Raw genomic sequence first — 26,344 nt, 5'->3', positions numbered from 1 at the left:
AATTTAAATTATTAAAAATAAATTTATATGTTTTGATAATTCTATATTTTTTTAATTAATGAACATGTAGGTTAACTTAACATATAGTATACTCAAAAAAAGAATTTTGTCACTCATAGCACTTTTACTTAACTCCACCATAGATATCTACTGCAGAAGTATTTGTGGTCTAAATAAAATTATATAATTTTTAATCAACTTATATATTAAGTATCGTTAAAGTAATATTAACTTTAGTACATGATGCATGCCAAAATTAACATTCAAATAAATATATATTATTTTATTAAATAAAATAAGTTATTGAATTAATGGGTTTTGAGACCGAACATGTCACATGTGGCAATAGTTTCATGACTGCAAAATTTACACAGCAAACAAACTTCCAAGTAAAAAAAGTAATTCACAAAAAAAATTATAGGGGATCCAGAAAATAAAACCGAAGACACGTTTTGAATGCGGCAAGTGGCCGATGGTATCAATGATCCTCCAACTTTGGAGGAACAACCATAAATAGTACCATATTTTATTAACTGCAATTATTTTCCAAATGATTTTCTAGACTTTTTTATTTTATATTTTTATAATTTATACTATCACTTTATCTATTTTCGATATAAAATATTGTTTATAATTTTTTTTAAAGAGAAAAAGAAATTTTTTAATAATTTATTGTTATTACTATTTTTATTTTATTTTATCATAATTCTTCATTAATATTTAATTTAATTTCCACTAAATTTTTATTAATATTTTAATTAATAAATATTTTTTCATCTTAAATTAATAATAATTAAGTATAAAGAAAAAATAAAATAAAATCCTGGCATAAGCTCATTTAAATTTAAATTCACAATTATATATGATGATATGATGATGGTTGCAATGCTATTATTCATCACTTGTAAACAATCTTTCTCCCGGGATTGAAGGTTGTTTTGGTTTCTCTCTCTATCTGTGTCGCTTCGATCGCCGTCCCTCTCATCGTTCCCGATTCTAGGGTTTCCGCTCCGATAATAATTCCTCCAATTCGTTTTGGGACAGAGGCTCTAGGGTTTCTGCGCTGTCAGATCCGTTGTCTGATTCCCAGTTTCTTCATTCTGAACCCTTCCTTCAGAAATTCAACATGTTTTGGCGCATGGCTGGTTTGTCTACAGCGTCTCCTGTGAGTTCTGCACTCTCATTCTTCATTTCTTCATATAAGCTGTGCCGACACTGATACCTGTGTTTTGTTGGTGGTTTCGGTTGTTTCCTTGACGTTGTGTTTGCTTAGATTTGATTTCCGTTTGGTTCTTGGAAAAGTGTGACAATATGGAGTGTTATTGTCTTTAATTTACTCTCCGGTGATCTTAGACTCATTTATCTCAAATTTGTTTATTCTAGAATCGGATTTTCTAATTGGTGCGTGTAACTCTATGCCTGATATACAGCGATGCCATTTGATATTTTGGCCAGTTTGGAGTTACTGTCACATCTAGTCCAGGCCACCAGGATAATCTCCATTCTCGAGAAATTTAAAAATCTAGGCATAGTAATGAAATAATGATAGTATGGGATTGTTGCTGGCTGAGATTTATTCTGAATGATTTTGAAAATGATTCATCATTCATCAACTTCAATAACGGGGACTAAGGAGTATTGAATGATTGATGGAACCTTGTGGAGAGCTTAGGATATGTGTTGCTTGTGGTTTGATGAATGGAACTAATTTTGGTCACAAATTTCAGTGATGTTTAAATAGGATAAAGTTAAGGAGCTTCCAGTTAATGTCAACAGCTTTGATTTTAGCAATAATATGTAATTTTTTTCCAGTGTTAAAATTTAGTAACTGCATCTGCTGCCTGGTTTTTGTTTCAAGTTTTAGGATATTTTTCAAGGCTTTGCCAACATCAGTAGGCTGAGATTTATGGCAATTGCTTTGTCTACACAGTTATATGGTGTGTTTGGTTGCCGAGAAATGCCAATATTTTTACTTTTGATAATTTCTCCTTACTTTTTCTGTGAAATGGGATTGTGTTTTCTGCATCAGTTTGGTGTTATGTGCATTTTTGCTTGAGAGATTTTTTCCCCCACAAATAGGAGGGTTTTTCTAGTCACGTTGGCTTAGTTCTTTTTTGTTTCTATTTAGGAGGATTTCTTATTGTTTAGCAGATGTACCCTAATATGGTAATACCTTCAGAATTTCCAAGAAGGCACTGGCGTCACAAATCATATTTACCTCACATTTATAACAATTTCTTTAATATTCCAAATATCATTTCTCTAAAGAGTAGTGTTAACTAGTTTATTCTCTCTTTGCTCACACTCTCTTAAATCAGTAAATTATTCTTTCAAGCAAAATTTTTTATTGTAAAATAAAAGCTTATAAGAAAAAGAGGGAAAGTACCTCTATAGGGAGCACTGGAAGGGTATATTAGATTAGAGAACAAGGAAAAAGTAAAATGATGAAGTATAGCTGGCAGTTCATATGCATACACATGTGTGCATGTCCTGTGATGGTTCAGGAAGACTTGAAACCACCTTTCATTCTTTTTCTTGAAGGGAGATTGAGTTTTATTGGAGTATATTTGCAGCTATATTGTTTATTTAAATTTTTGCTGGGTCACTGTAAGAGAGTGCAGAGTAGAATCAGTGAAAAATAATTGAAAATATGAAGTGTGAGTTGAATCTAAGTTAGGACTTTTGTGACATATAGTGTTGGAAATCAAGTGTATATCTAAGTCCAAGATTATTAGCTGTCTTATAACTCATTGTCTCAACTATGTCAACTGAATGCTTATGAACGATACCAGTGCTCCTGTGGTAGGGTGAGAAATAATGCAGGAAGGATTTGAAAATCTGCTTTAAGCTGTTTTTTGTGTGTGTGTTTTTTTTTTGTGGTTTTGATTTCCAGATAAAAATGATGCCTCAAATTAATATTTTTTGTGTGGCAGGTACATTACATGAAAATTTGATTTTATAGCTATAAACTCAGTTATGTTTATTGCCTGTTTCTTGGGGCTTAGAATAGGTTTATTTGATTTATTTTTTATAATGATATTTAGATGCTGAGAGGTGAAGGTGATTTTACTGTTTACCTTATGTATATGTTACAGGTGGAGACCATTTTGGATAGGGAGGATTTTACTTTGGAGGAACTACTTGATGAGGATGAAATTATTCAGGAATGCAAAGCTCTTAATGGTCGCCTTATAAATTTGTAATGCTCTTCTTTTCCACTATCATAGATATGATTCTTATTCGAAATTATTATGGTGTAAAGTTGCTTTTCCCGTTCTGCTTTTGTTTTGCAGAAACTATCATTATGAAGTGATAATATTATTCATCAGTCTAGTTTAGAAACTGACTTGTGAAAAAAATACTTGACTTCATAGTATTGTTTACGGGTGAGAATGAGATAATGAAGTGGCTTGCTTGAAAACACTAAAGTGAGCCCTTCTTTATCATAATGGACTTACGCCTCCAAATTCTAATTAATTAGATTAGGAAAGAAAATATAGGTTTTAGATGAATTTTCATTTTATTGGCTTGTGACTTGTGAGTTCTCCTAAATTGAGTTTTGATAATCTAATTCAAAAACTTGAAAAATTGTCAGCTTGGTTGTGATAATGATTGGGGATAATACTCATTTTGCCTGTTTTAATTGTAATGATTTCGAAAAAACTAATCATTGAGATGTTATTCAAGTACTTGCTTCTATTCAAGTCAATCTGGTTCAGGCATTGGGAGTGTAGAGATAGGATGAAGAAGAGTTGCTTCTTATAGTTTGACTTGTAGTAATGTAAAAAGTGCAGCCTAGTGCACAGGGCTCTCATCATTTCAAACTTATGTTAGTTGCAATTTGTTCCCTTTTTTTTTAAAGAAAAAGAATTTTATTATGAATGAAAGTTTGGAAGTACAATTTTATTAGGAAATTGCTTTTTTGTTACCTGAATTTAAGTTTTAACTACAAAAATGATATAAAATGTATAATAAGTGTTTAAATTATAAGATTTTAGGTATAGAAAAGGAGACAATAGAGAATACTCAGAAATTGATGTTAACTAGATATGATGTGATGCATTAAAAAAATGTAAATAATACAAAACATAACACCAACCTTGGTTTATGCTTGTAATAGATCATATCCTAACTAAATAAGAAACAAATGATGAAATATTAGGAAATAGGGAAACTGAATCTTTAAGGTACTTTAAATTATTCCTAAGATATAATCCAGATACTATTGGATGCTTTGCTATATTCCAACAATAGATATTCCTACTGGAGTTTTAGTAATTATATTTTATTCTTTATCAATTGCAAGTAAGGAGGGGGAGGGGTTACCTCTTCATTCTTGCCCACAGTGTATGTTAATTTCCTCAATATGTAAATCAAATTAATTCATGCTATCTTTTCCCCCAAAATATTTCATGGATGCATAGGTTGACACTGAATTTCTTATTATGCAGAAAATTATGTCTTAAAGGCTTGACTAAGTTTTCAATTCGGATATTTTTGTTGTTAATTTTAGTCTGAATGTTTTCAATTTGTTCATTTTAGTCCTCCAAATTACAATTTAGACAATGAAGGATTTCCATCCAAATCGTTTCACCATTTTATACATACTATTTAATGAAGTTTTGATGTGAAACATTTCAACAAATTGTTCGAATAAAAAGGTTCTATAATGACAATGTTGTATGTAATTTATGAATACATAGTGAAAATGTAAGTATTAAAAAAACTTAATTGAGCTTAGTTTTAAATAGATACTCTTATTTCCTTCTTTAGGTTTATGCATTTAGCAATTGCACTTCGATCTTTATTAATTGTTAGTAAGGAAGGGACAGTGTTGTCTCTTTGGTGTTGCTCCCCAGTATGACTTTTTTTTTTCCTGAAGATCTAAATAAAATTGCTTCATTTCTTTTTTCTAAAATGTTTAATTGATTGGATAGTTAAGTGTACACCTTTTCCCTGTCAATTAAAGTAAATAGTTGTTGGAAAGTTGTTGTATTTATCTTATGAACTCTGGAATATCTTTTTGTGCTACAATCTTTTTAATTCTATATTCCTTTGTTTGGATTCTGGTAGCGTAGTTGTGTTTGGGATTTATCGCTCCCTTATTGGTTCCTTTCAATTGTGGTCTTTTATTAATGTGCCATTTGCTGACTACACTTGTCTTTTAATTCATTTGTACTTAATGAAGTTTTATGTTGTCTGTTTTAGTTTGTCTGCAAGAGCACAAGTTGAACAATTGATACAATACATCGTTGAAGAAGCTCCTGAGGATGCTGAAAAGAAGCGATCTTTTAAGTATGTTACTCAAATTGGACATGATTTATGGTCTTGTTTAGCCAGATATTTGCAGTGATACATCTTATTGCTATTAATTTGTAACAGGTTCCCTTTTATTGCTTGTGAGATATTTACCTGTGAAGTTGATATCATACTCAAAACTCTTGTAGAAGATGAGGAAGTAAGACATCAAAACTTTAAAAACCCTTTTTTACTAGGTAATATTTTTCCGAAGTGCTGACTTCATTCCTTCTTGGCAGTTGATGAGTTTATTGTTCTCCTTTTTGGAGCCAGACCACTCCCATAGTAATCTACTAGCTGGATATTTTAGCAAGGTACTAATTTATTGAATTTTTGCTGCAAGTATGGTTAGGCTATAGGATTGCTTCTGCTGTGGGCAGAATTGACCATGTCCATAAATAAACCTGTTTGATTCATTCAAGTTAGTTTTGCTTTCTGACCCCAAAATTATTTGACTTAAAAGCTAATCCCTGTTGAGTTAGTTAACCAATACTTTCTTTTTGAAATCAGGGCTTAGCATTCTCTTCAATTATCTTTCATTCTCTTTTTAGTTATTTCTTTTCTATTTTATAATTCCTTTATGAATAATCTTGTTCATTGTATTTATTAAGTTTTTATGCTGCTAGGTAGTTGTATGCCTGTTGTTACGTAAGACTGTTCCCTTCATGCAATATGTTCAAGTAAGTCCACCTCTTAATCTTTTTATTTCAGAAATATCTATAAGCCTTGGTGTATGGTTATCACATTGGACTGTGGTGTGCAGAAAGTTTATTGCAGAACATGATGTATTTTCTTTGAAATGCTAGTTGGTTGTCTGAAAAACATAAGCTTTTCCTGTTCTCTTTTTGAGAATGTTTTATATTATGATACAGGATTCAGGGAAAATCAGCTCTATTATTGATATATTGCTGCAAATCTCTTGTCTTCCGCTGATTTTTATTTGATATGGTATCATCAGTTACAAATAAAGATTTGTACAACAAAAGCTGCTCTCACTCTCCTCTCTGGGTCAGTAGCCAGCACCTGGAATTAAAGAAGAAAAGGAAAAACAGATTGTATGACCCTTTTTGAATGGTCTGTTGCCTCCTTTCCACCCTTCCTACTCAGTCTTCTAATCCTCCCTTCTCACCTTTATCCTAACCTCTTCTACAATTCACCATTGACTTACTCTCTAATTCCATGCCACAGTGGCATTCTGCTTTGATAGGGGATATTATTTCTATTTTCTCCGTCAATGCACATGTGCGCTAAGTCTCTGCAGTTTATGCCTGATTAATGGGAGGAATTACATTGGATATAATGTAAACTATCTGACATTGGTTTCAATGTTCAAAATTTTAAGGGCTGAACTTGTGTAATAGTTCTGCATAATGCTCCATTTTATGTATTTGTAATTGTTAGAATATCTAGAAAATATCTCATAATATCACTGTAGTACATTAGAATATCTTAAGAGTATCTTGGATGACCTCTTAGGAGTGGTCTCCATATTTGATTATATTTGCTTATTTATCCATTCTGATTAGGAGTCTAGTACTAGTATAAACAGGGGTTAGTGCTTTGTCTTTTTTGTATCACATCAGTGCATCATTATACCCCCAACAAAATGTTATTTAGAGTCTTCATTTTTATTTTTCCTTTTTTCCTACCTAAATCTCTATAATTTTCAACAATAATTACAGATTTTGTTCTGAATGTAGTGTGGACTTTACTTTTTTCTTGTGATTGGTCAATTTGTAAGGAAACTTGGATCCATTGCAACTAGGTAATAAAATTGTAAGATTGAAACTCCATCGATCCCTTCACAGTTTTAGCAATGATTGTGCATTTGAGGCTTTAGTTATGGGCATGAGCGTACGAACTTTCAAATTTTGGTATATTTATTTGGGCTGGTGTTCTTAGTCTTGAGGAATATTGCTCTTCTTTTGGTCTTTTCAATACTTGTTTTTGGTTCTTTAATCTGATGGTTGGTCTTATGGAATGGACTGGTTCCACTTATTCCAATGTTTTATTTTAGTCCAAATGATGTAAGGTACCCCCTACTGGAATGGTTCTGTTTCTTGGTTCTAAGATAGTTGTGGGATTATGGCTAGTTAATAATAAAACTGGTACAGAGAAAGGAGTAAAAAAGGATTTTTCTTTGGGCAAAGCTCAATTCGTTTGTCACTTAACTGATTGATGCAGAAACAGAGATTGATGCCCAAGTGTATGAATCTATAAAATGACCAAGCTCAATTTGGCTACCCTTCTTAGAGTATTCCCTTCTATGTATATCCCCCTGTCCGTATCACTAACTGATCACATTTATGGCTTCTTAAATAGCTAACCGACTATAATGAGCTAACAGTTATTCGATTACAACATATATTTAACCTTTAATGCCTTCTTTATTTCTTCTGCCATAAACCTTCATTATTGGCATTTATCTATATATACTTCCCCCAAAAAGTGCCACCTTGTCCTCCAGGTGGAAATTGTGAAATGTATCCTGGATCACAGCAGCTGACTCAAGTTACAATGTCAAGAAAATGTTGTGAGTTGTTTTTAGGGTGTTGGTGTAGAGTGATATCTAGGTATTTTGCAGTCTTTTAAAATGGCTAATATAAAATGGTTTGTACTTATTTACGAGTCTTTTGGGCTAACTTGTGATCTGACCTGAAATGCCTGTGTTGTTACTTGACAACAACCTTTCTAGGGAATCTATGGATTATGGTAGAACTGTGGAAGTGAAGTAACCTGGCTAATGGTGATTACTGATTAGGGTTTGAGAAGAGTGGCTAAAACCCTCAATCATCTTTGATTATTTTGAATTATCCCTCCATGTTGCTTGTGGTTAGTCCTTTCTCGTAAGTGATCTTGGATTCTTCTTCTCCCTGTTAATTTTTTCTATAATTGAACGCTGCTGAGATTATTTTGGATTGCAAATCCATGATTTGGAATGAAAGTTCCAAAACATGGTATGGACGTGCTATGAGCACACCATGCAACGCTAGACCTGTTTGTTGTTGGCATAGTTTGATATAGTTGACCCTAACTAGTAAGAAAAGGCTTGGATGATGATGATGTTGCCTGTGGAAGTTGGCCTATTGTTTGTTGTAGGTCGAGCCATGGTAAGTTCAGTTTATTTCTCTTCTCCCAATTTTTATTTATGCTCCTAGTTATATCAAATTTGTATTGGCGCAAGTGCTGTTAGTGGGTATGGCAGAAAGGCAGTGGCAACCAGTGAAATGGACTGTGGTTTTTGAGCTGAACCACCAATGCTGGTTTGGTGCTTTGTAGAGTTTACATGGACATGGATTTGGGTTACTATTTTGCAGGTGAATTGGATAGGAGGTCTCTGTCTTGTTATCTATATACTCTTGTGGTAGTGCTTTTAGTTTGAAAGAAACCTTGCTTGCTAAAGTTGGGTTGTTTGCCATAGAGGTGGCAACGAAGGAGGCCATGATTAGTGACTGGAGTGGTCTAATGAGTGACTGCTGGTTGTTTCTAATAAGACAACAGTGTTCTGTGACAGTCCAAGTGTTTTACATTTGAGTAGATATAGTTGTATCATGAAATGACAAAGCATTTTGGTGTTATATATTACTGTTTGTGATATTGTATCACTGGGGATGATTGCAGAAAAAATCTACTCGTGAGAACCCAATACATATGATGATCAAAGCTGTTCTTGCCAGTAAGTTTAGGCATTGCTTGGACTTGCTTGGAAATTCAGTTGTGCCCTCCAAAGGCAAATCAAGGGAATTGACATACTATGTTGATTCATTTTTTTTATTATGATGAGGATATAAGCAAATGGGAAGAATGATTGTAAGTGGCTTTCACTTAGTTTTGGGTTTGACCTGACGTGTGCCTGACCTAGCCAGCCAACATTGCAACTTGACAAAGAATTTCCAAGGAGCTTATGTGGTGGAAGCAAGGGATCTATAAGTGTGTGCATGTATATAATGTAAATTTAATAGGTCAGTCTGTAGAGTGTTATGTAATTTCTTTTATAATGGTTGCTTGGTGTATTGAAATTATGGTTTGAGGGTTGAGTAGCTACTCATTGTAATTTTCATCATGGCAGTCAAAATCGCGAGTTAACATGTAAAATCATACGATTTTACAATCTGCTGCTGGTCCAACGATCCCGATCCTGGGCTGGAACTCGTTTTGGTGGGATCGCACGATCTTCCTCATGAAATAGTGGAATCTGCAATCCTGGGCGAGTTGCTTCTGCCCCATTTTTAGGTTTTTTTTTTTCACTCCTCTCTCCGATATCTTGCCTCTCTGCAACCTGCGAGGCGCACTTCTCTTCTTTTTCAGCACAGTGAATCTGTTCATTTCATTCTCTACCCTTTTTCCTTCAAACCGTCTCTTTCTCCACTATTTTTGGATGCCACCAAGACTTTGCGAGTTCATTCCTCTGTTCTGCGATCCCTGTAGCTTTTGCTCTGATGACTATGTCTGTTCCGGCGACCTTGTCTGTGCCAGCAACTCTGCTCTGTGCCAACCTTGTCATAGCGAAGCATTTTGCTGTGGTGGTCATTGCAGCTGTATTTGCAGCCAACATAGCCTAATTCAGTGCGGCTCGAGTAAAAGTTATTAAGTTTCCCTTTCTATCCCTAGAATGAAGCAGATTTTAGGGTTTTTTAAGGGTAAAAAAAAGACTTTTCATCATTTAAAAATAATATGACTTTCCCTTTTTACCCTTAAAGTGACTGTTTTAAGTTTCTTTAAAGAACAGAGGACAAATGAGAGAAGTGAGCCCCCCCATCTCAAAACAGAGATACTAAGAACAGAAACAGAGAGGGAAAAGATAGATCAAGTATTGTATTTCTGATGGATGTTGACCTAGGCTTCTGTAGTTTTAACCAAGTCATATTATGTGTGTATTTCTCCTATTACCCTTTGATGAACTCATGATTCTAACTGTCTGAATAGATGTTAGGTGTGTGAATTTGAAAAATACCCTACAGATTTCACTCTGGCATTTAAAGTGGCACAACTGCTAAAGCAAAAGTATAATATACGTGTGCTGCATGAATATGGAAATACCCTTTAGATTTTCCTCATTCGTGCTGTGGCTTTTATATTATAGCACAACAACTAAAGCAGTTAAGCTGGCGTGATATATATCTTGGAGTGTGGATATTGAAGGAAGTTACTTGATGGAACAACTGGAGGAATATTTCCTAGTTTTCTACATTCTAGTAATGGACTGAATGGCTATTTAATTTCATTGTTGTGTGAAGTGTCTATCTGGTCACAAATATCAGTTGACTGATGTGTTTCTTAATGGCTATCCAGGCTCACCAGGAAATTGTGAAGAAACTTGTTGAGTTGGTTGGAATTACATCTATCATGGAGGTTGGTTCTTGACAACATTTTAAGTTTTTAATTCTGTACTGACTGACTGGTTTAGTTTTCTCTTTGATTTGCTGTAAGTTCAAACTTTTGTTTTACTTGTATGTATTGCTGATACACGTGCATGGGAGTTAAATTTTTTAAATCTTAAAAAATCAATTACTTTCCTTGGTGAGAATTTCTGTTACTCTCTGTATTCTGTGCTTGTATACTTTTAATTTTAACCATCTTTCTCTTTTTAAAACCAGGTTTTGATACGCTTGATCGGTGCTGATGAGCATATGTATGTAAATCATGTTGATGCAATGCAATGGATTGAAGATACAAATGTGCTGGAGATGATTGTGGATAAATTCAGTTCTTCAGTAAGTATCATTAGTTCTCAAAAATGTCTACCAGAGGATTTGGATATGCTGATATTTGTGAAGTTAATGATGTGTTTGCTAGATTTGGATGCCTGGATATTAATATTTTTTAAGTTGATGTGTGATTTCAATAAGGAAATTAAATATGTATTTATGCATTGATGGTATATATCCCACATATATCGCTAAAAACACTGAAAATTTGTTTTGACTGAGCATAGCAATGTTGCATGATCTGTGCATTAACGGTATAAGGCTTTGTTGACTTTACCTAGTGGAATAAGGCTTTGTTATTGTTGTTATGCATCAATGGCATATAATTTTCTTTGCCCAGATGGAACACACAATCTTTAAGGAAGTCTCCTCTACCACTGCCTTTTCAAAAATTTCAATAGTTTATAATTTATAATAATAATTGCATCCCTTTTGACTTACTTATATTAGCCATTTCTATTATGGAATGATGCAGTAAATGTGTTTTTCTTCATTTGAGGTATATTTTTTTCATGTGATTAAATTTTTATTTGTAACAATACTGTTTGAGGAATAATGGAATTTTAGAATAATGTTGAATCAAGTCTGAATGAAGCATTACTTACAAATATATAAAATATACCGAGATTAACTGAATCACCAAATTTTATGGAAGCATTCAGAAATTTTTCATGAATGTTTGTCATTTGATTTTGGCATTGTTTTGTTGATTAATTTATTTCAGTGTACTCGTGTGTGATTTTATATTCTTTGCACAAGGATATGGTTGTATTACTTATGCCCCACTTTTCTTCTATAACACCTACCTTAGACCCCCTTCCTCCGTTGCACCCACACTCCAAAAATATGATGTTTGCGTGTCATATACGTATTCAGTTATGATGTGTGTACGATTTTGTATCCACAGCATATTGCATTTGCTTGCCAATTTTGACTTTCGTGATATTTGTGCTATTTAACTATTACTGTGATATTTTTTGTATTTTGTAGATTTTTTAAGACATTTTTCTTATTTTTATTTTTAGAAAGTTATATTTGATTAGGATTTGTTCAAGATTATGATAAAATATTCAATGACATACATAAATATAAATATATTTTACTTAATATATATTGCCGTTCCCACATCTTAATATTTTAAAATTTTATCATATTTACTACTTGTATCGTATCCTTATCTATGCATCATATTTATGTTTTGTATCATTTTATTTCATTAAGATTTTTTCAAGATTATAATAAAATATTCAATGACATACATAAATATAAATGTATTTTACTTAATATATATTGCTGTACCCATATCCTAATATTTTAAAATTTTATCATTTTTTTGTGTTGTATTGTATCTGTATCCATGCAACATAACCCCCTTCCAACCTATAAAGACTAATATAGTTCAGTACAATATGGATAATGTGTATAACCCAATTCTCTTTATTCAGAAGGCCAGCAAATACTTTCACATTGACTGTACATTCGTTTGGTGTGGCTTTTACAGGATTCTCCAGAAGTGCATGCTAATGCAGCAGAAACACTATGTGCTATTACACGATTTGCTCCAGCAGGACTTTCTGTTAAAATCTCCAGCCCGAGGTAGACTTGTTCCAGCACATTTTTTGTAATGAACTCCTATGTCAGATTTCATGACTTGAAATTGATGCATCCTTTTCTTCTTTGACTAACATCTTATATTGCCTTCTATTTGCAGCTTTATCGGAAGATTATTCCGTCATGCTTTGGAAGACTCTAGGCCAAAATCTGTTCTTGTTAACTCTCTATCTGTTTGCATATCTTTGTTAGACCCAAAGAGACTTACTCTTGGAGCTTATCATACATACAACCGACAAATGACTAATGGATCCACTGTAACTGCGAATCCTGAGACTGTTGAAGGCATGCTAGAAAGCCTAGGTATGCTTTCTCCATCAAGCACTAAATAACCTGTTACTTCTTGGTGTCAGATGAAAGCTTATATCATCTTGTCTGTCCTATATTGTATGAGCCCTATAGTGTTCTTAAATAGCAGTGTTGTCAATGGTACCATGGTGGATGTCAGTGGCTGTTTTTGCCCAAACCACCACAACCATGGCAGATTTTGGATGGCAGGCCATGGTGGCCATTATGCACTTGGCAACCATGGCAGAATTGGCGGCCATGGCGGAAAAAGTCAGATTTTGAGGAAAAAAGTGAACTGGGCCTCTGACCCAAGGTAGTTAAAATTGGGATTTTACTTCAAATCGTTAAGAGAAGTAAAAATCGTAAATCAAATTGTAAAATTTTACAAAAAATCATATACACATGCATATAAATTCATATTATAAAATAGATAAAATAAAAAAAACATTAAATCACTAAAAACACTTAAATAATCCATATTCTTGGAGCATTGCAGCAGTGGTGGTTGCAGTTGGGACAGACCCACATTCACTTAAAACATTTCAGGAACCAGCCTATGAGGCACGTTTGATGAGCCAACAGCAGTGGAGCTGTCGGTTGCAGTTGGGACAGACCAGAGCTGCCATCACGAGTGCTTTGACCACCACCTATGTTTGAAGTTACTCTTGGACAAGATAAGAAAAACAGCAAGATCAGAAGAAAACAGCACATCTAGGGTTCTACAAAGAAAACAAAGCAAGATGAGAAGAAAGTAGCTAACAAGCGATTGGGCAGAGAAGAACACGCGATTATAAGCTGCAAATGAAGTCACTCTCGGTCTAGGGGTTTGAGGAAGAAGCGAAAGAAGGATTTAGGAGTGCAGGACTTTGTTCACACTTAAGTGTAACGGGTTTAGGTTATGAAGGATTTGGGCCAAGATCCAAATCCGACCAGCGATTGCATAAAATTATAATTGAATTGGGATTTCGCCAATTTTACTATTCAACTTTCGATTTTAACTACCATGCTCTAACCTGACCCGTTCCAGAGTGACTTGCAAAAAGAAAAACCCTAAAACCTAAGTTTGTGTTGCGTTTCATTGTCTTGGTCATCACAGACACTATAGAAATTGCTTTTTCATTGACCCAAGAACCAATTGGGCCTTCTCGCATTTTTGGTCAACTAAAAAGGCTTCAAATGGGTTTAGAAAAACCAATTGGGCCTTCTCGCATTTTTGTGCCTTCTTTTCTATGACCTTTTTAATCTTCTGCGACCCATCAACCCACTGCACTCCAGTGGCTTGATGTTTTCCGTTCAGTTTTTGGTTTTTCTGGAAAACTATTGTTCTTTGACCATTGTCCTGTATTTTCTGCTAAGTGCTCTGTTTTCTTCTGTGTTGCTATTTTTTGGCAAGTTGTTCTCTCATTGTCCTTTTCTTTTTTTTCTCATCTTTTACTGTGTTTTATTGCTTTTGGTTTTAGTTTCCAGCTATTTTGTTCTTTTTTATTTATATATTTTAACTAGATCTCTCTTTATTCGGTTCTAATTTTATTTTGTTTTCAATGTTTTGTTACTTTAAAGACATTGTGTTTGAGACTTGTTTATTTCCTTGACTTATATACTTACATTTGGAGTTTTTGGTAATTTTATAACTAGAAAAAAGAAAGGCTTGACAGTATGTTTTAGGGGAAACAGTTTGTCTAAATACATAAGTAACTTGCATAAAATAAAATTCATTCTTTTCAATTAGGTTGGAAGCCATGTAATTAATACTCGCATCAAATGTTCAAAATCCATGATTTTAGCAAATAGTAAGTTTCATTCCATCTTGGATCAAGTGGATCACTTCAATTAGCTAAATTCAAACTCATGTTACATTACATTGTCACACCATGTGTGTCTGGATGTGCATTCTTGTTCTGTACTTTTATAATTTTATTGTGACTGTTTCTAAAGGAGAAAATGAATGTTGATCTAGCTCTTACCCTGCAGGTGATCTACTCAAACTTTTAGATATATCTTCTGCTGAAAATCTCTTGCTAACTACTTTTGGCAAGTTACAACCACCTCTTGGTAAACACCGTTTAAAGGTAAACCTAATTGTTTGTAATTGTTGCATTTGGCTATTTGATCCGACTCTTTTGGTGATTGGTAGTTGTTTTGAACAGTTGCTGTCATGATACCTTCACAATTTCCTTTTAATATTTGTTATTCATTATATTTGATGTTGAAAAGTAATATCTCAGCTCTTCCATAATATTGACTAAACACATTTCCTTTCAGATTGTAGAGTTTATATCAGTTTTAGTAACCGTTGGTGGTGAAGCTGCTGAGAAAAAATTGATTGATCTTGGAGCAGTACAAAGAATTATACACTTGTTCTTTGAGTAAGTTTTGTTATTCTGTTATCTTGTGCTAAAGTCATTTGATCTCATGCCTTGATTTTTACTGTTTGAATGTTGTAGATACCCATACAATAACTTTCTGCATCATCATGTGGAAAACATTATAATGTCATGCATGGAGAGTAAGAATTCTTCTCTTCTGGAACATCTTCTCCGCGATTGTGATTTTGTTGGGAAAATTATTCAAGCAGAAAAGCATTTCACGTTGGATGCTGATGAAAACAAGGTAAATGATCTCCCTTTCTTCCCCTTAAAATTATATCAGCTTGAATGATTTTGTTTTGTTTGTCTGAGTTTTAATACAACTTTTCTTATAAAAAATCTCTTGGGATGAATAAATATTTCTAATTTTCTAATTTGTCTTTGTGAATATTCATGCAGCCAACGGCACCTGCTGAGGGTAAATCACCGCCCAGGATAGGATGCATTGGCCACCTAACCCGTATATCTAACAAACTTGTCCAGTTAGGGAATAACAACAGTGTGATTCAGGAACATCTGCAGGTCTGTTGCTATGTCAACAATTATTTTCTCAGGACGTAACTGTCTGCTATTTTGATAAGTAATTACACAATGAATGTTAAACCTTAACTGCATAATCTTGAAGCTTATTTTCAAACTTCTTTAATTGACAGGGAAATAGTGAATGGACAAATTGGTATATGAATGTTTTATCAAACCGCAATGCTGTGGAAAATGTCTATCAATGGGCGTGCGGGTATGTTGTATTTCTTAACTGGCATTGTCTTGTTGCACCCATGGTTGATCTGAATGAGCTGAAAAATTAAGATTTGCTGTTCCTTTGAATGACATCACGTATTTAATAGTTCCAATGAGAATCTTTGGTGATTTCTGGAGTGAATACCTATCTTCTTTTCTTGAGCCAAAAAACTTATCATGATAACAACTGATAGAACCATGAGAGTTAAACTTAAATTACAGTTTCAATGTGTATTACACCTCTTTTATAGGCATGTTTAATATAGGTCATATTGCGTTGTTTTTGTATGTTTTAAGAAGCTCTTGACGATTTCAAATTAATTGATTGTTACAGGAGACCAACAGCTTTGCATGACAGAACTAGGGATAGTGACGAGGATGATTATCAGGATCGGGACTATGATGTTGCAGCATTAGCAAATAACTTGAGTCAGGCCTTCCGTTATGGCATTTACAATAATGAAGACATTGAAGAGGTACAGTCATTTTTTGGAAATTATCGTTGATATTGTTGAATAATTATTTTATCAAACTGAGTTGGAATTGCTTCTTGAAGTAATGTATTGGGGGATGTCAGCTAGTTTGTTTTTCTTTTTTTGGGTTCATTTTATGACTATTTATATAATTATAGAAGGATAAATTCCAGATGGGGGATGTCCGCTTTAGGTTGTGTTATTTCTTTGATTATGCTCCTATTTTTATTTATGGTAGTTTTGACACAATTTGATATCATCAAATTGTGTCATTAGTACTAGGCTTTAGTTCTTGATTCCACACATATATATTTGTTTCAGGTTCATGGCTCTCTGGAACGAGATGATGAGGTATACTTGAACTTTCCTCTCAAATGTTAATCTAGAGCCTTGGAATTGGAGTGAAATGAATATAATTGAATCTGTTGAAGTTGATTATTAGATACTTTTTTTTAATGTAAACAAATTTGTCTATCGTGAATGAGTAATTTAGTCCTATTCAATTTTTACTTCATCTCTAGTACATGGTACATCCATATCTTGCCATAAATTTTTTAACTTTGTGTCTCCAATCTCAATATCTTGTGACATCAGCCAAGTGCTTCCCTTATTTTAGAAGCTTATAAAAGTTTGGACGATTCTTGAATTATTGTGAAACCTTTGGCATAGCAAAATATTTCTCTGATGAGTTTGGTGAATGAATTTAAGCTTTTTTTCTCTCCAGGAACTCTTCTGGTTGATTATCTTCCCTGAGGAATAATTTCGTTTTCAGTTTGAAGTCATTGCCTGGATTAGCCATTGTCATATTCATAGTGATAATATATAACCAAAACCTTAATGGAAGTGGGAAGAAAAGAAATTCCAATTGAACCATATGAAAGTTGATAAATTGGGAAAGAGATGATATACAGTGAGAGAATTTAGTATATATCTGTTGCCCTTGAGCATAGGAAAGAGGGGGGATTGGGTATAAATGTAATTAAAGAATTAAAGAATATTTTTTCATGTATTTGCTTTAATCTCTTATGTCATATTACTTGTTCAATTTTTATGTAATATATTCAAATTATTGCATATTTAATCTTCAAACTAAGTTATTTGAATCTGCATTCAAATCAACACCTGGGTTTTTGCTTTTAATGGCTGGGGTTCATTTTTGAAATTACCAATTTTGGGCCCTAACTCTGGCTACCTTATCAGGGATTTATTTTTACACCTGGACTATGAGTGCATGCTTTCATTTTCATGATAATCTGACTTTTCCTTGTAGCCTTTAAAATGACTCTATTTTAAGACTTTTTTAGGGGTAAAATAGTCTTTCTAACGGAATACCTTACCTGATTCATCTTTTCCTTTTTCTCTGTCTCTGTTTTTAACATGTCCCTGTCTCTGGTTTAAATTGAGTGTTGCTCCCTTCCCTCATTTGTCTTTGTTTTGCTTCTTCATCTTTATATTTATACTATTTTACATGCATTTATACAATTTTGTAGGATCTTACGATCCGTATTACGATCTTACGAGTTACGATCTTTCATCTCCTTTCCGATCCTATGTAGAATCTCGATTTTGACTACCATGGTCCTAACATTATTTATATTAGTACTAAATCATTATCCTAATTAAATAAAAACTAATCATAAAATATAAGGAAATGTAGAAAACTATCCTAAGAGATTAAGCAAATTGGGAAACTAATCCTAAAAGACTTCTTCTGAGATATAATCAAGATATCATTGGATTTTTTCATGTACTTTCATATAGTGTATTGGTTTATAGATTTTGTGCTTTAAGCTGGTACTTTCATTTAAACTCTTGCACTACGTATAAAGTTTACCTATCTAGAGCTTAGGTTGCCAACTGATTTGGTTTCGTTTAAGTCTGCAGTCACTACATATTCTTGTGTTTTCCATTGGTGATTTCTCACATGTTTGTTTATCACTTGTGATTTTTCTCTGGAATTTTTGGTTGAGATTTGATTTATGATCATGATAAAACATCTGACATAATATGCATGTCGCAGGATGTCTATTTTGATGATGAATCTGCAGAAGTTGTTATATCTTCTTTGCGGCTGGGAGATGACCATGAAAGGTAAATGATGTGCCTTTGCTGATCATTCATGTGCCATTTTTCTACTTTGAATTGAGCTGTCATGCCTGGTGTCTCGTGTTAAGTTTTCCCCGTTGTTCTTTTAATATATAATTATATTTTGCCTTGGCCCATGCAGTGGGTCTCTCTTCACAAATTCCAACTGGTTTGCTTTTGAGGAGGATAGAGATCGAGCAGCCAATGAACGCTCAACCGGTTCCCTTGCTTCTCCATCACCTAATGCTGATGAGGATGCTATCAATGCCAGTGGAGATGGTAGCGTTGTTACTGTTGAAGATGAGGAGTTAGCTGACACTGCAACATCTTCTCCAGAAGCAGGACCAAAATTAGAACAAGATGGAACTGACAAACCAGTTGAATGGGTTGAATGGAGGGAGTCGTCAGATGCCAATGACCCTTCTGATGTTCTTCCCAATGGAGAACTCGAGACAGAACCCGGGAACAATCATCCTAGTGCATCTGAATCATCATCTCAGTTGTCCAGCGTTGCATTAACAAAGGATGAAGAGATGGCTGCTGAACCATCAGCATCTCTCAATGAGAACACTAGCTTTGAAACCTCCGAGCCAACAACACAAACAGGACATGAAAATTCTAGTTCATGTGCATCCACTTCCGTGGATGGGGCATTGACTGAGGTTGGAGGAGACAATGACAAGCTCACAACCGACGACAAAAAGGAAGTTGAAAATAAGAGTAGCTAATGTAAATTTCTGTGAACTGGCTTGGGTGGCTAACCATGCAACATTAACCAGGTGGGAAGATACATCCTGGAGTCTGGCTGGGCAAAAGAGCATTTAGGACCTCTGCACGCTGTTTTATTTTTAATAGGAGTATTGATTTTTTATTCCCACCGACTTCTGAAGCTAGAAATTCAGTGTTTGATGAGGCTAGCTCATGCTGTTAGGTGCTACTGAATTCTTCACCTGTTCATATCAATTACTTAGCTTGCCCAATTAGGCGCTACTAAATTTTCTCCTTTATTTCATGTTTAACTGTTCATATAAATACGTCTCTCCGTTCCTAGTGTTTTGGTATGAAAATGGGTTCCTTGCCTGATTTGTTCAATTGCTCAGTAACCTCGTATGATTTTTTATAGGAAGTTCTTTACTCAAGTGGTTAAATCAAGATCAGGTCGCGCGGATCTTTAGCGTTGCGAAGCTTGGGGTGATAACTGACATGGACTTGCACATCAGAAAGCATGCTGAAAATGATTTAGAGCCAAAAAATGGAGGGGAGGGAGATATTTTGTAATTACAAGTTCTTAAACAATAAGATTCGTTACAATTGTAACATACTTTGAACCTTTGGGGTTCTGAAACTTGTACTGAGTTGTTCCAGTATATTGTATAAGTTTCTTCCGTATCACTTCCGAGAAATATAAACGACATACATTGAATTGGCTTTCATTGGTCATGAGGGGGGATTAGGGGTCAGGTATTTCACGATTGGGTTGTAATATTGCTGTGTCCATTAAAAACCGTAGTAATCCCCTCCTGCGTCGTCTTCACTGTAAGAATGAAGCGAAAGTTTGAAATAAATATGTACTATAGATTGAGAGCAATTTGTGTCTCCTTAAATTTTTGGTATGATTTTGATCACTTTATTTCTATTACACGATCAGCATGAACTAATGTCAATGCTTGATAATGATTTTCGTACTTGATTCGGGTATAACTCAAAATTTTAGTATTGTGCGCCAGAGAAACTTTTATTACTAGTCAAATGGCAATAAACTACTTCTATACGACCATAAGTCACGAAAATCGATTTACCCGCGGCCGTTTTTGTTTCTGAACAAAAAGGCACTTCAAGAATCCAACTACAATCCCGTTAGAGCGATTAAACAAGAACATGATATAGACATAATTATTTTAATTGATTATTTATTAGTAAGAAAGGAAAAATTAAATTAAATTATCTTAACTTTAAGCTTTTTGTAAATAAACATCTTTATACTGTTTTGGAAGTAGACATTTTAATATATTATTTCGTCTCTTACACTTGGATAAACCTTTTTGGCAACTCTGTAAAGTTACTAAAGGAAGAGAAATCTGGAGATTTTATTTAAAACATGTCAAACGAGTTTCGATGCTGTACTCCCCAACAGGAAAGGAGACTTTAGTTGTCATGTTTTCGATGTTGAAGCAACATTTTTCAAGGTTGATAGGGAACTTGAACTGTATATTCAAACAGGCGGTATTAGCGCATAAAGAACTTGTACAGGAAATGACATTGAATATGAGAAGCCCTTTCTCTTTTTTTGGCTGATAAAAAGAAAAAGATTTCAAAATCTTGTATAAACAGACATAAACTAAGATAATAATAAATGTAATCAATACAAATAATTAATTAAGATCGCGGACAGACATCATTCAACTCAAGGTTACATTTCGTATGTCAAAATTGAGGAGGTACAATATTCATTGCCTCATCTCATAACAACTTAAGAGGAAGAATTGAAACTCCATTTCGAGCTTCAGCGTTATGTCCCCACCTTCCTAGACGAGGTTCCTGTATACAAAGACGTCGTCGTGATACAAGAAAAAAAGCACTAATTCTAGCACAAAAAATACTGCCGAGGAAAGGGAACAACAATTAACAAAAAAAGGAATACAAATTGTAAGAAAAATGCTAGTCGCATCTTTGCAAATCTATTGGATGAGAATTGTAAAGAAATGTATTGATTTAATGTTATATACAGATTCAGAGACAATCCAAGGGACACGGGTCTAACGAACAACATACCTGTGTGATTGAGGGCCATAAAGAAAAATGGTAGAAAAAAAATATGGATTGGAGCATGAGAACAAAACAAAATCACCAATTAATGTGAATGAGTTATATATGTAAAATAACTTCACCTCAAATCAATTTCCTTATTATTATATTAATCATGAATAACTAACTGCCTGACTTTCAAAGTAGAGAATTGAAAGGCTCAGATAAATTTTCTGTCAATTTACAGTGTTTCAGATATTTTTTCAGTAAACAGTATACCAAAACAAAAGCATAATATTACAAGAACATAGCTTGAGTCAAAGTTCACCTGTCCAACTCCAGCAACTAAGAATTCTGCTGATTTTGCAAAAGCCAAGGAATTCACAAACCCAACCTGTTATGCAAATGGTTTAATTAAGTACCAGTGGATTTTTAACGTCCAATAATAGAAAGATGAAGAATCACATATTGCTAAATTAATTTTGCCTTCAAATATCAAACTTAATTTTTCATGCAAACTAAAATTCTATATACAAACTTTTTAAGTATACAGTTTTTTTTTTGGAGGTTTTCCATGTTCTGTATCCTCTATTCTTCAAGCAAATTTAATGTTACTTCACATGGCATGAAAAGTAATGTTTGCATCAAAGTGAAGAGGGTTCTTCAATAAATAAGAACGAAATTAAAGAAGCTATATTTAACAAGAGCAACAAAAGGTGTTTTGACAAAAGCTATATTCAACATCTAAGCAAAAATTATCTACAAAAAAGGTAACCGAATTTAGCTGCTACTCTTGTACTTACCAATGGCACATTATAAAGAGATTTAATGTCTTTGGTCTCACTTTCAACTGCCCATAATTGAACAGAACCATTGCCAGCCCCAGACGCAGCAAGATCACTGTTTCTACAGACAGTGACTGCACTGACCCAAGAAGATACGGATGAACAATGATGATTCTCGGGATGGTGGAAACCATTTTCTGCAGAGTGAAGATAAAGGTATGACTTTAGAATCCTACAGTAAGGCTAACTATAACTAACACATGGATGACAAATTCACACGTTTGTGTTGTAAAGGATTAAGTAGTTAAGCCAAAAGCAAAAATATATTATTCTATGTTCTATTCTCTTGCACATACATTTAGGACTAAATGAATGAAGAATCAGAGGAATCGAAACAACATTTTTCACAAAGCAAGCAAATGAAAAAAGGAGAAAAAATGTTGCTGCATGCATAAGTATTTTTCCCCAACAAAAATTAATTTGAAGAACTAAAGGATCAATTAATATTTTGGGTTTTGGGATATTTTACTTGCAAGAAAAATTATATAAACAGAATATTTTACCTAAGTTACCGTTGGGGAGACTTTCACAATGCTGTTGGTCAGATTTCATCCTATCCATCACTAAAGCATGAGCATTCCTCAAAATGTAAACAGGCTTTTTTCGCATTACACTCCAAAGCTCGATGCTTCCATCATCCGAACCAGACAAGAGTTCATCATTATTAACAAAACAACAGCATTCCAAGGAAGATGCAGGCGCGCGAAATACAAGACGTGATTCTTCATGAACCTAAATTAAGGAGAATACACATCAAGATATGGTAAAAAAAAACACAAGGGTAAAAGAGAAACAGGAATAACCCAAGAAACAGTTCTTAGCTGTTAATATCCCCCTTATCACTTGAAAATTTTCCACACATAACAATAGCAAGGGAAAGAACAGAGCAACATTAGGAGAAAGCATTCAACACCTAATGTTCAAGATGGTTCATAGCCAAATACTTCACCTTGGTGAGATTACCTTAAACAATTGCATACTGCGATCGCGTCCAGCTGTTAGTACCCTTTCTTTGCGCAAGCAATCAATACTTAATACTTCACTTTGGTGGCCAAATAAGGTATTCATGTAAGTCCTGTCTTCAACATTCCATATCTTAACTGTCCGATCAAATGACCCAGAAAAAAGCTCTGAAGTTCCTTGCCTAAAAGTCAGACAAGAAACAGGGCCTCTATGACCTGGAAAAGCCTGTAAAAGATGAAATTAAAACCAAAAATAGCAAAGCAAGTCAATTTAAGTCACTAAGTATACTATGTTAACAAGAAAAATGTAAACCAAAACAAGTCAATCAGCTCAAATTTACTTTGTCAATCAACATGTAAGATCCTGTCTATCTCTATATGCACTACCCACTAAGGAGCATTAGATACACAACTTCAATAAGCTTTTATTCAATTTTTTTTTAAAATTGTGCTTATGCCATAAATTTAACCACAAAACTTATTAGGATAAACTAAAAACAACTTATAGAAATCATAAGCTATTTCCATAAGTTCATTTAAAACGAACAAGTAAACAACCTACTACCCTTCTCACTGCATCAAGAGCTACAACAAATTTCCAAAGATATCACCCATTTTCCCCCTAAAATTATTATTATTCATTTAAAACAAGGAAAAGGCACCTGAATATGCTCTCTGGTGCGGGTATCCCATATATGAACATGGCGATCAAGGCCACCAGTTGCCAAATATCGCCCATCGGAACTCACGGTCAAAGCCAATACATGTTTACTTTGCCTTGAAGCTGAACCTTGCGGATCCTTCAAACCATGAGACTTCAACATCGAATCACCAGGCCACTTATACCTCTCACATTGCCCACTATTCACATCCCAATGCATAATGGTTCCATCTTTCGAGGCCGAAAAGCCCCTCGAATCATCCTCAGACAGAGCCACAGCAGTAACACAATGCCGGTGCTTCAACAAAACCCTAAATCCACTATCACCCCTCACTTCGACCCTAAACAAACAAACAAACAAACCGTAAGGGTGACTCGAAATCAAAACACAAACACAACCAATTGGTGAATAATGAATCGAATTAATCAATCAGACCTAGAAGCAATGGCTCTTCTGACGCGTCCACTTTCCTCTTGTTGCTCCTTTATCAATTTCTGAGCTACGAGTGAGTCTCTTGCTCCTTCTTCATCATCATCATCTTCTTCTTCTTCGTCGTCACCTTCTCGTCGTTCCTTCTCTTTCTGCGCGATTTGCCGAACCATTCGCAGATAGTCCTGCGCGATTCTCTTCCGCGCTTCTGCGCCGGTTTCTTCTTCGGCTTCCTCATCGGATTCAGCGTCGGCGCCGTCAAAGAAGCCGTCTTCGTCGAAGTCGCTTTCTATCTCGGCGTCTTCTTCTTCATCGTCGTTGTTAGGTTTGCGGCGTTTTCGTGAATCGTTGGCGAAGAATGGGTCATTGCTCTTCTTCTTACGGTTTCTGGTGGGCATAATTATACGATTCAAAGGTTCCAATTTGCGAAACAGAGAGTGTTGTGTAGGGTTTTTCAGAAGAGAAGCAGACACAGCCTCAACACAACTAGGGTTTAAGAGTCTTAGAGAGAGGTCGTTTATTTAATCAAAATACTATTTTTATTTTTTAAATATTTTATTTGTTTTTCCTTTTTTAAAAAAACTTGATTATGTAGTTGTTAAGGTGATCTACACTTTACTCCCGAATTAGTTTTTTGTATTATCTTAAATTAGCGAAAGAGATTATTTGGGATAGAGAGTTTTGAAAGAGAAAATATGTATAATTTTTAATTTTAAGTTAAAAAATAATATATGATAAAAAATATAATTAATATATTAAATTTGTATTAATATCCTATTTTATATTTTTTTATTTAAAAATATATTTATTTAAAATAAAAATTTATTTTCACAGTGCATCAATCATTACTTAGATAATTAATCATTATTAAAAATAAACAAAAAAACTAAGTATTTTGATAAATATAAATATTTGCATTCCTAATAAGTAGGATGATTTTTATCTTATTTTATTTTATTAAAGAAATAGTAGCAATATATTCTTAATTATTAATTAAATTTTATTAAAATAAAAATAATCATGTAAAATTTATTTTTAATTTAATGACTTTCAATTATCTTTTATATTTTTATAGTTTTAATAAATACTGAGATTTTATTTTTAAAAAAGTTTTAGAAAATGCGTTCTAACACGCCTCTAAAATTTAAGTGATATTTATATTTCTTTTTCATATACCTTAGCAAGTCATATATGATACTTACAGTATGCTTTCTTGCATTTTGAAAAAAAAAATAATTTTAAATTAAAAAATAAGTGTATTTTTAATTTTAAAAAGAAAAACCACTTTTTAAAAATGGAAACAAACATACTCTTAGTATTTTTAACAATATTTTTTTTATTGCAAACATAGAAAAACATTTTTTTTGGTTTTCTAAAATATTTATTTACTTACGTTTTTATGATTATGGGTTGTGAACTTATATTCTACTAAAACTATTAAACTTTAACTATATTAACTTATCCATTACTTTATGTTGTAATAAAATCTTAATTATAATTTGTTTAATTATGTCATTGTGTGATAGAAATTGATTGACTTTTAAAGTTATGTTAATTTGTGTTATGCATTATTATTATATTTTTTAGTACAAACTTTGTACGATTTAGTAAATATCAATTCAATTATTTTCGTTGGTTCAACCAATAATCTATTGTTTGAGTTGATGTCCAAGAAAGATTTTAAAACATTGATTGAGGTTGTATTTTTTTTTTTTTATATTAGTATTTTGTCCACGTACCAATCTCTTGACATTACAAAGACCCTTCAATCATCAATCTCAAGTGACGACGTTAATTTTTCACTAACATATTTCTTAAATGCAAATTTGTCTCTATCATTGTCTTTTCTTGTTAATTTAGAATATAAAAAAATGTTATACTTCTTCATAAATGAAGGAATGAAATTATAATTATGTCCATACTTTTTGAGAAGCAAAATTATGTATGTTGGGCAATTTTACTATGGACAATAATCAATTATTATTTTGTACATGACATAAAATTAATGTACATATCCCTGGTTTTATTTTATTAATAACATGTTATTGATTATGTTGAAAAGTTTACAAATATTGAATGATATTTTTCAATATTAGTAGATTATTTTAAACTTACCTTTATCAACACATTGTTT

At 33.5% G+C, this 26,344-nt stretch overlaps 2 protein-coding genes across 7 annotated transcripts; one reads left to right on the top strand and one right to left on the bottom strand.

The window, feature by feature from the left end:
* Positions 1 to 872: 872 nt before the first annotated feature.
* Positions 873 to 20,152, top strand: LOC113862439 (serine/threonine-protein phosphatase 6 regulatory subunit 3). 5 transcript variants are annotated; one of them, XR_003504456.1, is made up of 20 exons: positions 888 to 1,165; positions 3,096 to 3,199; positions 5,209 to 5,295; positions 5,383 to 5,458; positions 5,538 to 5,612; positions 5,925 to 5,978; positions 10,591 to 10,650; positions 10,896 to 11,012; positions 12,508 to 12,602; positions 12,718 to 12,920; positions 14,877 to 14,974; positions 15,168 to 15,271; positions 15,350 to 15,515; positions 15,671 to 15,793; positions 15,925 to 16,007; positions 16,344 to 16,485; positions 16,804 to 16,833; positions 18,503 to 18,573; positions 18,710 to 19,498; positions 19,691 to 20,150. XR_003504456.1 is itself a non-coding variant. In XM_027495540.1 (20 exons), exons 7-20 carry the CDS (start codon positions 10,452 to 10,454, stop codon positions 19,293 to 19,295), a joined length of 1,920 nt encoding a protein of 639 aa, XP_027351341.1. In that variant the 5' UTR covers positions 888 to 1,165; positions 3,096 to 3,199; positions 5,209 to 5,295; positions 5,383 to 5,458; positions 5,538 to 5,612; positions 5,925 to 5,978; positions 10,382 to 10,451; the 3' UTR covers positions 19,296 to 19,955. The 5 variants fall into 5 exon arrangements, 3 of the variants coding, with proteins under 3 accessions (XP_027351329.1, XP_027351341.1, XP_027351346.1); XM_027495540.1 differs by adding an exon at positions 10,382 to 10,493 and having other exon boundaries at positions 18,710 to 19,955; XR_003504457.1 differs by having other exon boundaries at positions 891 to 1,165; positions 18,710 to 19,346; positions 19,691 to 20,152.
* An 833-nt stretch (positions 20,153 to 20,985) lies between these two features.
* Positions 20,986 to 24,690, bottom strand: LOC113852719 (U3 snoRNP-associated protein-like EMB2271). 2 transcript variants are annotated; one of them, XM_027483069.1, is made up of 7 exons: positions 24,217 to 24,690; positions 23,782 to 24,121; positions 23,121 to 23,345; positions 22,661 to 22,889; positions 22,116 to 22,294; positions 21,641 to 21,706; positions 20,986 to 21,105 (listed from the first exon to the last, which is right to left on the bottom strand). In XM_027483069.1, exons 1-7 carry the CDS (start codon positions 24,606 to 24,608, stop codon positions 21,028 to 21,030), a joined length of 1,509 nt encoding a protein of 502 aa, XP_027338870.1. In that variant the 5' UTR covers positions 24,609 to 24,690; the 3' UTR covers positions 20,986 to 21,027. The 2 variants fall into 2 exon arrangements, with proteins under 2 accessions (XP_027338870.1, XP_027338871.1); XM_027483070.1 differs by having other exon boundaries at positions 22,116 to 22,280; positions 22,710 to 22,889.
* Between the last annotated feature and the right edge of the window lie 1,654 nt (positions 24,691 to 26,344).

This window comes from Abrus precatorius, unplaced genomic scaffold (genome assembly GCF_003935025.1).
Source record: "Abrus precatorius isolate BTA unplaced genomic scaffold, Abrus_2018 Scaffold10, whole genome shotgun sequence".
In the NCBI taxonomy this organism is placed as follows: Eukaryota; Viridiplantae; Streptophyta; class Magnoliopsida; order Fabales; family Fabaceae; genus Abrus; species Abrus precatorius.
This window is presented reverse-complemented; position numbering and strand designations above follow the sequence as displayed.

Coding starts and splice junctions, on each gene's coding strand:
- LOC113862439 (XM_027495528.1), top strand. CDS start 1,127: ATGTTTTGGCGCATGGCTGGTTTGTCTACAGCGTCTCCT. Junction 3,200..5,208: donor AATGGTCGCCTTATAAATTT/GTAATGCTCTTC, acceptor TGTCTGTTTTAG/TTTGTCTGCAAGAGCACAAG. Junction 16,486..16,803: donor ATAATGAAGACATTGAAGAG/GTACAGTCATTT, acceptor TATTTGTTTCAG/GTTCATGGCTCTCTGGAACG.
- LOC113852719 (XM_027483069.1), bottom strand. CDS start 24,608: ATGCCCACCAGAAACCGTAAGAAGAAGAGCAATGACCCATTCTTCGCC. Junction 24,122..24,216: donor AGAAGAGCCATTGCTTCTAG/GTCTGATTGATT, acceptor TTGTTTGTTTAG/GGTCGAAGTGAGGGGTGATA. Junction 21,707..22,115: donor CTCTTTATAATGTGCCATTG/GTAAGTACAAGA, acceptor TTTGCATAACAG/GTTGGGTTTGTGAATTCCTT.